Source organism: Bos indicus x Bos taurus, chromosome 22 (genome assembly GCF_003369695.1).
Source record: "Bos indicus x Bos taurus breed Angus x Brahman F1 hybrid chromosome 22, Bos_hybrid_MaternalHap_v2.0, whole genome shotgun sequence".
NCBI classification, from domain to species: Eukaryota; Metazoa; Chordata; class Mammalia; order Artiodactyla; family Bovidae; genus Bos; species Bos indicus x Bos taurus.
Window position 1 is genome coordinate 9226993 of NC_040097.1, and position 10353 is coordinate 9237345.

The 10353-nt window shown below is 47.9% G+C and overlaps 1 protein-coding gene across 3 annotated transcripts; it reads right to left on the reverse strand.

The window, feature by feature from the left end:
• Positions 1-684: 684 nt before the first annotated feature.
• NME6 (NME/NM23 nucleoside diphosphate kinase 6) lies at positions 685-7404 on the reverse strand. 3 transcript variants are annotated; one of them, XM_027523212.1, is made up of 6 exons: positions 7300-7404; positions 4732-4828; positions 3260-3362; positions 2052-2091; positions 1488-1648; positions 685-1223 (listed from the first exon to the last, which is right to left on the reverse strand). In XM_027523212.1, exons 2-6 carry the CDS (start codon positions 4819-4821, stop codon positions 1057-1059), a joined length of 561 nt encoding a protein of 186 aa, XP_027379013.1. In that variant the 5' UTR covers positions 4822-4828; positions 7300-7404; the 3' UTR covers positions 685-1056. The 3 variants fall into 3 exon arrangements, with proteins under 3 accessions (XP_027379013.1, XP_027379014.1, XP_027379015.1); XM_027523213.1 differs by having other exon boundaries at positions 6626-7331; XM_027523214.1 differs by lacking the exon at positions 7300-7404 and adding an exon at positions 7179-7293.
• Between the last annotated feature and the right edge of the window lie 2949 nt (positions 7405-10353).

Genomic DNA, 10353 nt, shown 5'->3' on the forward strand with positions numbered 1-10353 from the left:
CACTTTCAGTTTGTAGATTGTCATGCTAATGCTCCCTCGTGATTCACACCTCCCTGCATCTGTGCCTGTGCGGTTGCTTCCCACATGGACTCTGGGCTTGGCCATGTGACTTGCCTTTGTCAGTGGGGTATCAGCAAACATGACTCAAGAGGAAGCTTGATAAGTTCATGAATGGAGGCCTGCTTTCCTGCAACTTTGAAATAACCATGCAAAGAAGCAGCTCAGAAGGAAACACCACGCTGGACCCAACTGCTGAACGCAGCCATGTGCGTCCAGGTGAGCGCAGCAGAATCACCCAGCAGATCCACAGACATACAAGTTCAGTCATTATTGTTTTAAGCCATGAAATCTTGAGGTGGTTTGTCATAGTAGTAGGTAACTGTCATCCTCAGCTACAGCAGAGACATGGCTACCTTTAGTGGCTCTGTGCAAATCAGAAAAAAAAAAGAAGAGTCATAACAATATGCCGTTACTGGGCAGACATACTTTTGCTCAAACCAAAGGTGCCCCTTTTTCCAGGATGCAGGCCTATGCCAGGGGCCTTTGTGCTCTATGTAAGCTGCACGCTGCGTGACCCTCCTGGGAGATTTTGACACAATTCTCTCTTCACTTAGCATAGACCAGAAACTTGACTTAGGACAGGTTTAATTACTCCAGTTAAGGGGAGAGAGAGAGCACCTCGAGTAGTGTTCCCAGCCTTTTTCAGTAGCATACTGACTTTTATTAAGGAAAACAGACCAAACATGGCTAATACAGAGTCACTGCATTTTTCAGGCAAGTCAGCTCGGCAAGCTTCTCCTTGAAAATGATAAACAGTTCTCAGAAAAAAGAGGAGCCATCATTCCTCTGAACCACCCACGAGCATTCCAGAGAAGAGGTAGATAGTGAGATTCTAGAAGAGGTGGCAGTGAGGAGCCTCTCGCAGGTGGTGGTGCCCAGCAGAGATGGCACAAGGAGCCCCAGGCCTCCCTGGTCCTAGAAGAATGCTCTGGGACCAGAGGTCTGTGAGAGAAGGTTGGGCAATGCCACCAGTCTTCACAAACTGACAGGCCTGTGTCAGGCTGGCCCCAGGCCTCCTGAGGGAGCAGCAAAGTGGATGCCACCCTCGGGACTGTAGTGCACAGGGCCACAGCGCAACTGGGGCTCCTCTTCCTCGTACCATCGCTGTTCACTGAAATCCGGGAAGAAGGCTGCAATCTCTCTACTGGCTGAAACCACAGAGTCTGTAAGGGGAGGAAAAAAAGAGAAGGGATTCTCATAGGGAGTGCAGGGCAGAGGCAAGAAGCGGTCATAATCGGGTTCAGAAACCAGAGCCTGTCCTTCTCCCATTCCTAAGTCCTGGGCCACATCTGGCGAGGTCACCACAAAGGGCCAACCGGGAGGAAAGCTCCCTGGGGGACCTGCCTTTCAACCCCACCATCCAGCCTGCCCACCATCCTTGAACCAAATTCCCTTATTAAAACTGTGGACACAGGAGGCAGCCTCACCTGAGCCGTGGGTTGTGTTACGGGTGTCGGTGAGGCCGAAACTCCCACGAATTGAATCTGGGGCCACGTGGCGTGCTCGAAACACTCTGGTGGGGCCCATCACGGTCCTCCAGAGCTGGATGGCGTCCTTGTGGGCGAGGATGTAGGCTCGGATCGGCCCACTGTGAACCAAGGGAGCACATGTCAGGAATCTGGCTCTGCCTTCAGGAGGGCACACTGTGAGCAGGGCCCAAAGGCACACTGGACATCCTGAGAGTCTCCTTGCCTTTCTAGCTGAGTACTGCTTCCAAGAGCTGATAGAAGGCTGCTGATGAAGAAGAAAGGCCGCCAAGACAGCAGAGTTGTTAGGAAGCATTCAACAACACTCTTCTACAGCCCCTGGATCAGTAAGCACCTCAGAACAGGTGGCCACAGGGTCAGTGTCAGCCCGAGCCCACATTTCTTCAGACCCTAGACACTGCTTACAACTTTAAAGAGTGGCAAATAAAATTAACAAATCTACTTAGGGGGGCAGGGAAAATAAGTCTCAGTGGATGAAGATGTGGGAACCAAAATGAGAAATACCTGGCCATGAACTCCACCAGCCGCTGATAGAAAAAACGCCCTGCAAGGAGAGAAGACCTCCATTAAGACACGGTGCCAAGACAACTTTTTATACTCCTGCCTCCCTAGAGGAGGGAATAATCACTGTTTTAGAGAAAGGAACAGGGAGTCTGACTTACCTGGGTCTGAACCCAGGCTCTCCAACTTACCACCTGTGTAGTTTCAGGTAAATCAATAACTTCCCTAACTTAGTTTCCTAATCTGTGTGCTGGGGACATAATACCTACCTCATGGGGTTTCTGGGAAATTAAATGAAATCATGAGCCTTTGGACAGTACTTGACAGAGTTTTTTGTTAACTAGTGATATTACTTTCCCTAGTGGCTCAGATGGTAAAGAGTCTGCCTGCAATGTGGGAGACCCGGGTTCAATTCCTGGGTTGGGAAGATCCCCTGGAGAAGGAAATGGCAATCCACTCCAGCACTCTTGCCTGGAAAATCCCATGGACAGAGGAGCCTGATAGGCTACAGTCCATGGGATCGCAAAGCGTCGGACATGACTGAGCAACTTCACAATCAGTGATATTATCAGGATATAAAACTAAATTTCTTGTTGGTACCATGAGGTAGGACCCTCCTAGAAAATATTTTAAAAACATTGATAATCATGAAAAGTTTGTGTTATCAATCCACTCTCTAGAAGACTGGCTGAATTTTACAGTTGGTAAGTACAGTAGTCATGTATGGATGTGAGAGTTGGACTATAAAGAAAGCTGAACGCCGAAGAATTGATGCTTTTGAACTGTGGTGTTGGGAGAAGACTCCTGAGAGTCCCTTGGACTGCAAGGAGATCAGACCAATCCATCCTAAAGGAAATCAGTCCTGAATATTCATTGGAAGGACTGATGCTGAAACTCCAACACTTTGGCCACGTGATGCGAAGAACTGACTCATTGGAAAAGACCCTGATGCCAGGACTGAAGGCAGGAAGAGAAGGGGACGACAGAGGAGATGGTTGGATGGCATCACCAACACAATGGACATGAGTTTGGGTGGACTCCAGGAGTTGCTGATGGACAGGGAGGCCTGGCGTGCTGCAGTCCATGGGGTCACAAAGAGTCAGACACACTGAGCGACCAAACTGACGTCAGTGAGAACCTGACTTGGGTGTCCATGTGAAATCTTTCTAGGGATAGAGAAGCCTCCTGCTCAGAGGACTGTTGGCTCCTACCTTCATGCTCTTGGTAAAATTTCTGGCAGTCTTCCTTTCTCCACAGAAGTTCTCTCATTCGCACAATAAGGAACTTGTTGCTCAGAATCTGCTGATGAACAGCCTGGATAAATGCCACCCCAAAGATAAAAGTCAGTGAAAGGGAGCATCTGAGTGAACAGGAGACCCAGGCTAACCAGAAAAACCCTGGGGACCCTTTAGAGCCTAAAACTTGAAGAAAAGAGACACCCTGTTGCTATCTTGAAGATGGGAGTAAGTCATGTAACGAGGAATGTGAGTAGTCGCTAAAAACGGTAGTCCCCACCTGAAGGCCAACAAGGACATGGGGACCTCAGTCCTATAGACACAGAAATCAAATTCTGCCATTCTGAATGAGCTTCAAACTGGATTCTTCCCCACACCCTGGAGATAAGGGCCCAGTCAGTTGATACCTGGACTTCAGCTTTGTGAAACCCGAAGGAGAGAACCTAGCCCTTAGCCAAACCTACTGGACCTCTACATTCTAGAACTGTGAGGTAATGAATGCTGTTTTAAGCTGCTAAGTGTGTGGTAATTTATTAGGCAGCAATAAAGAACTAGGGCTTCCCAGGTGGTACAGTGGTGCAGAATTTGCCTGCAATGCAGGAGACACAGGAGACTAGGGTTTGATCCCTGGGTCAGGAAGATCCCCTGGAGGACAAAATGGCAACCCACTCCAGTATTCTTGCCTCGAAAATTCCATGGACAGAGGAGCCTGACACACCATAATCCATGGAGTTGCAAAGAGCCAGACACGACTGAGCGCACATGCAATAGACAACTAGTATATATACCCTGTCTTGAGGTTTGGTTCTTCTTACTGTATTAGAGCCTTTAATTATTTCAAAAAATATTTTATTTATTTGTTTCTTTGGCTGCATTTGGTTTAAAGAATCTGCCTGCAAGGCGGGAGACCTGGATTCCATTCCTCGGTTGGAAAGATCCCCTGGATGAGGGCATAGAAACCCATTCCAGTATTCTTGTCTGAAGAATTCCCATGGACAGAGGAGCCTGGGGGGCTACAGTCCATGGGGTTGCAAAGAGGCGGACATGACTGAGTGACTAAGCACAGGATCTTCACTGCTTCATGCAGAATCATTCGTTGTGGCCCATGGCCTTCAGTAGTTGTGGCACATGGGCTGAGTTGCCCCATCTTAGTTCCCCAACCTTAGTGGGATCTTAGTTCTTTGATCAGGAATCAAACCTATGTCCCCTGCATTTCAAGGTGGATTCTTAACCACTGGACTACCAGGGAAGTCCCTCTTATATTTTATATCTGCCTCAGTTCTCCAACAGATCTTTCGTCTCCTTGGGGTCAGTGTCCACGACGTCTAGCTTTGCCTCCACACCATCTAGCACAGGACTGTGCTGTCAGTCTTCACAAATGGCCCTATGGCACCTGAAACAGAAGCAATGCCCAGGGCATACAGTAGAGGCTTAGGACGTGTTCTTACCTCCAGAATCAGGGGGTGAGCAACTGCATCAGGCTTGATTAGGGCCAGAGTGAGCTGGAGAGCCTGCGGGCTCCGCAAGATCGAGGTCATCTCCCTCCTGCCATCAGAGAGCCAGATTAGAGACTCATCAGTGTTGCAGTCCCCACCCTTCTTACTCTGGAGCCATGCAGTCTTACAAGTCAACTAGGGCTCTCACTTCTGACATTAATAAAGCACATGACAGTTACTTAGTATTTAACTGCCCATTGGGATCATGGGATTGAGGGAAAGGAATAGTACAGGGGCCTTCAATTTACCCACTGGGGGACATAATCTTGCTAATGCAACTGTAACCCTGCAAAGGAGTGACCCATTCATGAGAAGTTCAAGTTTAAACATTACCTGTCTCTGCCAGTACTCCCTTCACTTCCTATCTTTTGTGTTTTACAGAGGATTTACAATTTACATTCCTATAGACTCTAGCCACAAGGGTAGGGTCACACAGTGCTCTCCCATCAATTCTAGAATTGCAAGACTGGATGGACAAGAATTGGGATGTTGCCAGGATACCACCCCCTCTCACCTCCCCCGCCCCCGCCACTGCCTATGTCTGCTGGATACATACAATTTCTATTCTAATGTTACAGATAAGTCAGGATCTACCCTGGCCAAATCAAACCCTTTAATACACTTGCTGTCCTCAATGACAAGGCTTGTTGTTCAGTTGTTAAGTTGTGTCTGACTCTTTGTGACCCCATGGACTGCAGCAAGCCAGGCTTCCCTGTCCTTCACCATGGCAAGGCTTGCAGACATGCAACTCGAAGGTCAAAGACAAGTTGTACTCATTTTGTAGCTGAAATGCCTGGCACAAAGACGCTTAATCAATTCTATTGACCAAATGAACCTATATAGTCTTATTCTATTTATCTTTGTATATCTACAGTCTAATCATGGTGTATGAGCTCAATAAATAATTGTGGAAATGCTATAAAAAACATAAAAGTATTTTAAACTGGACTAAGAAAACTTGAGATCTCTTCCAACTTTGAAATTCTATTTACATGTAAGAAACTGATCATCTCTGCAGGTCTGAGGAGTAGTTCTCAAAGATTATCTGGGTGGAACCTCTAAATTTGCCAGTAAATAGAGAAGGCTTCCATGAACACACACAGTCTGGACAACCATGTTATTTCTCTTAGCCCGAAAGTGGCACATTAAAGGCAGTGCTAGGGTCTGGCCCAAACAGAGAAACACTACCAAGGTCTTTCCTACTCATGCCCTTTCTACAGCATTCAGGCTGATGCTCCAGTCGATCCACAAAGCTAACCGCAGCCTAACCGGTACAAGACCAGCCAACTTAGTTTCCCTAACATCCCAGGCGGTGAGTAACCCAAAAGTGAGCAGAATCTTGTCATATTTTTAGGGAGAGATATCCTTGCCACCTCACCTTCCTCATCCTCCATATCCACCATATCACTAAGTTCTAGCAATTTTGCCTCACCAGTGTGCTTCCAATCCATACAGTTCTCTCCTTCTCAGCTGCCACCACCCCAGTCCAAAACATCATCAACCCTCCCTGGACTTATGCAACAGCCTCTTTAATGATCTTCCAGTTTCTACTCCTGTTCCCTCTACAATCTGTTCTCCACACAATAGCCATTGAACTAAAAATGCAAATCTGATCATTTCCCTCCTTAACCCTTCAAAGTGTACAAAGTGTACTTTTATAATAAAACCTGAAAGCCTTGTCATGTCCTACTAGGCTTTGAGTGATCTGATCCCTCATCTAGAACTCCATACACCTTAACTTGCTTTTGCTCTAGCCTCATGGGCCTTGCAGCTCCAAGACTTTCTGGCCTGACAGCCAGAGTTTTCACAGTCCAGAATGTGTTCCCGCTGGTTATCTCCTACTCACCCACTAGATCTTAGTTCGCCTGCCCACTCTCATGGCTCCTTACACGTCTTCTTCACTTATCTCTTCCCCACTAGATGGTCAGCTCCATGAAAGCACCGATCTGTTTTGCTCGCCTCTGTATCCTCTGTACTGCAGAGTGCCTAGCACACACATGGCTCTCAACAGTATTTGTTGAATCAATCAGTGAATGAGTGATTCAGCTATTCCAAGGCCAGAATGCTAGAGGCTATCCAGGGGAGGGCATGGTTCCTTTTCTAATGCCAGCCAAGTCACGCTTGTCTTGGATACTGGTTTACAACAAAGAGGAACAGGTCGGCAAACTTGCTCAACGTAAAAGTCGCTCCTTTAAGAGACTTGTAAGTTTTAGAAGTTCCTTGGGCATTTGCCTTCACAACAGAGGCTCCTATTTCTCCGCTTCCTGGAGGGTGCCAGCCACGCTTTCCGTCCTCCCAAGCTCATCATCACCTCGGCTTTCTGCCTCCAAAACCTGAAGCCCCACCCTCCAATCCCCCAAGCTCACAGCCTCAGTTCTAGACACCACCCTCTTCCCCACCCTGCTCTTCCATTTCTCCAGGCCTGCAGCCCTGCGGTTTTGGCCCCTTGTACAGAGGCCTAAACCCACTCCAGATTCTGGGCTATTTGGGAGCCCCGGGTGGAGTTCGGATACGAGTCACCTGGTCCTCCCGCCGCGGGACCCGGCCACCAGGCACTGCAATAGCTAGCCCTTAGGTCCAAGCGGGGTCCTTTAGGCATTCGCCCGGGCAGCCCTCTTCGGGGTCCTTGCTGTGCGGCCCGGGCGGGGACGAGGTGCTGTGCCAGCCAATCCGGAATGTCCTGCAGCAGGAGGGCCCGCCTCCCGGTGGCCCTGATGTCTTTCCAGCGCTTGCTCCGGAGGGAAGAGGTGACGTAGCTGTCTTGGACGGGAGATGGGCTGGGCTCGGGCGCCCTCAGGTGGGAGAGCGGACCAGGCCGGTGGCACCGCGACGGGATGTGGCTCAGAGAGGACCTCGGAGAGGACAGAATGGGCGTTTCAGGGTGGCAGCCAGGCAGTGAGCGGGGCCTCCAGTGGGGCAGCCGGAGTGGGCTTTGCCCGACTAGCTTTCTTTTATATTTGATCTAGGATAGTGCCTTTCCTTGGTGGCTCAGAGGTTAAAGCGTCTGCCTGGAATGCTAGAGACCCGGGTTTCATCCCTGGGTCGGGAAGATTCCCTGGAGAAGGAAATGGTAACCCACTCCAGTATTCTTGCCTGGAGAATCCCATGGACGGAGAAGCCTGGAAGGCTACAGTCTATGGGGTCTCAAAGAGTCGGACACGACTGAGCGACTTCACTTTAGGGCCTGGCACTTCGTTGGTGCCCAGTATTTGTCTTTCGGAGGGACGCAGGGGACAAAGAACTTGGGTCTTGATTCGGTTTTGGTGGAACTGAAGTAATTCTACACCAGTTATGAGTCTGAACTCAGTTGGGTGAATCACCCATTATGAGGCTAATTTTTTATTTATCTTCTTTATTATTTTTGCTTTGTGCAGGCTTTCTCTAGTTGTAGCAAGCAAAGTTCGGTGTGCGGACTTCTCATTGCATTGGCATCTATTGTTGCAGAGCACAGGCTCTAGGCAAGCGGGCTCAGTAGTTGTGGCTCATCAACTCAGTTATGGCTGCTCCTGGCATGTGGAATCCTCCTGGGCCAGGGATTGAACCCATGTCTCCTTCATTGGCAGACAGACTCCCATCCACTGCGCCACCAGGGAAGTCCCAAGAGGTTAATTATGACTTATGCTCATTCTATCCAGAAGGTATCTACCTTTGTCTAGTCTTGTCTTTAGATAGAGGTATTTAAGAACATACTGCCTTCTCGCAGTGTTAATGTACAGTAATAGTGACAGCCCCTGCCAAGTCTTTTTTGAGGTGTTTTTCATTTTCATCCAGCATATTTAAATTGTTGTTGTTGTTTAGTCACTAAGTCATATCGAAGTCCTTGCGACTGCATGGACTGTAGCCTGCAGGCTTCTATGTCTGTGGGATTTCCCAGGCAAAAATACTGGAGTGGATTGCCATTTCATTCTTCAGTGGGTGTTCCTGACCCAGGGATCAAACCCGTGTCTCCTGAGCCACTGAGTACACTGAGCCGCTGAGTACAGGCTCAGTAGTTGTGGCTGCTCCGTGACACGTGGAATCATCTTTTTAATGCACAAGATATTCACATCACTCCTTTGCCTAAATCACTGCTGTGTTTTCCTGCTCTACTAAGAAAAAAAATCCAAACTCTTCACCATGGACCTTAAAGAACTGCATGACTTGGCTTTTGCCGACCTGCGTGCCTTTCCAAACTACTCTCCCCTCACTCCTATCATCCACTGCCTGTTCCTACCGCTCACTGCCTGAAAACTTCTCTCCCCAATATTTACTTGACTCATTCCTTGGCCTTGTGTCACCTCCTCAGAGAGGCCTGGCCAGACTTACTATCTAAAGCAACACCCTTTCTCATCATTCTCGTCCATTACCCTTCTCTATTTTTCTTCTGAGTATTTGCCCCTATCTTTGTTGCTTTAACCCACCCTTTCTTCTGGCCTTACTAAAGAAGAGATCAGAATTTAGCTAGCAGCCATATCAGTTCCTTCCTCTCTGTATGTGTGGATGTGTGTTTGTGTGTGTGTGTGTGTGTGTGTGTGTGTATGACTAGAAATCTACTGAACAAAATTAGTAAGAGTGCAGAATGCTTCTGAGGTGGAAAGGTGATTTCTCTAAGCCAAGTGAAGGGAACCCTAAGAGCAGGACTTGCAGATACAGGGTAGTGCCTGCAGGAGACGGAGACTGGCATATTCCTCCCTTGCTGGTTTATTGAATCTCAGGGCCCGGCGTTGCCCTGGTCAAAAGGGGTGTGCAGTGAGAGAGTTGGCATGAAACCTTGACATGTTCTCTCCTGGAATTTGGAGCTTATGTGACTGAGAACCTGATGTTGTCTCTCTGCTTGGAGAATCTTCCCACAGCAAGGAAAAAGAGGGAGTTACCCTCACCCTGCCTCCCTGACTGTAACAAATCCCAACCCTAGTCCCTAACTCAATCCTACTTGCTAAACCCCTAACCCTATCACTGACAGTGATCTAACCTTTTGGACTTGTGACCTAACCCTAGCTCTCCTGACCCTGACTCCTCTTCTGAAGCTGACCTTGTAACTCTCACCCTTCATCCTTACACTCAGGTCCTAAACCTTAGGCCTGTGGTGCAACCCTAACATCTAACCCCACCCCAGTCCCTAACCACCACGCAAATACCTTACCCTTGACTTGAACACTTTTTTTTTTTTTTTAATGAGGGATGTTGAGCATCTTTTCATGTGTTTTTAGTCATCTGTATGTCTCCTTTAGAGAACTGCCTGTTGAGGTCTTTTCCTCACTTTGTGACTGGGTCATTTGTTTTCCTGGTATTCAGTTGTATGAGCTGCTTGTATATTTTGGAAATTAATCATTGTCAGTTATTTGCTCTTATTTTCTCCCATTCTGAGGGTTGTCCTTTCACCTTTTTATAGTTTCCTTTGCTATGCAAAAGCTTTTAAGTTTAACTAGGTCCCACTTGTTTATTTTTATTTTCATTAGTCTAGGAGGTGGGTCATAGAAAATCTTGCTTTATGTCATCAAGTGTTCTGCCTGTGTTTTCCTCTAAGAGTTTTATAGTTTCTGGTCTTACATTTAGGTCTTTGATCCATTTTGAGTTTTGATCTCTGACCACCAC

Bases quoted from the DNA above. Each gene is read 5' to 3' on its own strand.
- NME6 (XM_027523212.1), bottom strand. From the start codon at position 4,821: ATGACCTCGATCTTGCGGAGCCCGCAGGCTCTCCAGCTCACTCTGGCC. The intron at 1,649-2,051 runs GTATTTCTCATT...CTTGGTTCACAG, and splicing joins CTGGTGGAGTTCATGGCCAG to TGGGCCGATCCGAGCCTACA. The intron at 1,224-1,487 runs GTGAGGCTGCCT...CTCCCCTTACAG, and splicing joins TAACACAACCCACGGCTCAG to ACTCTGTGGTTTCAGCCAGT.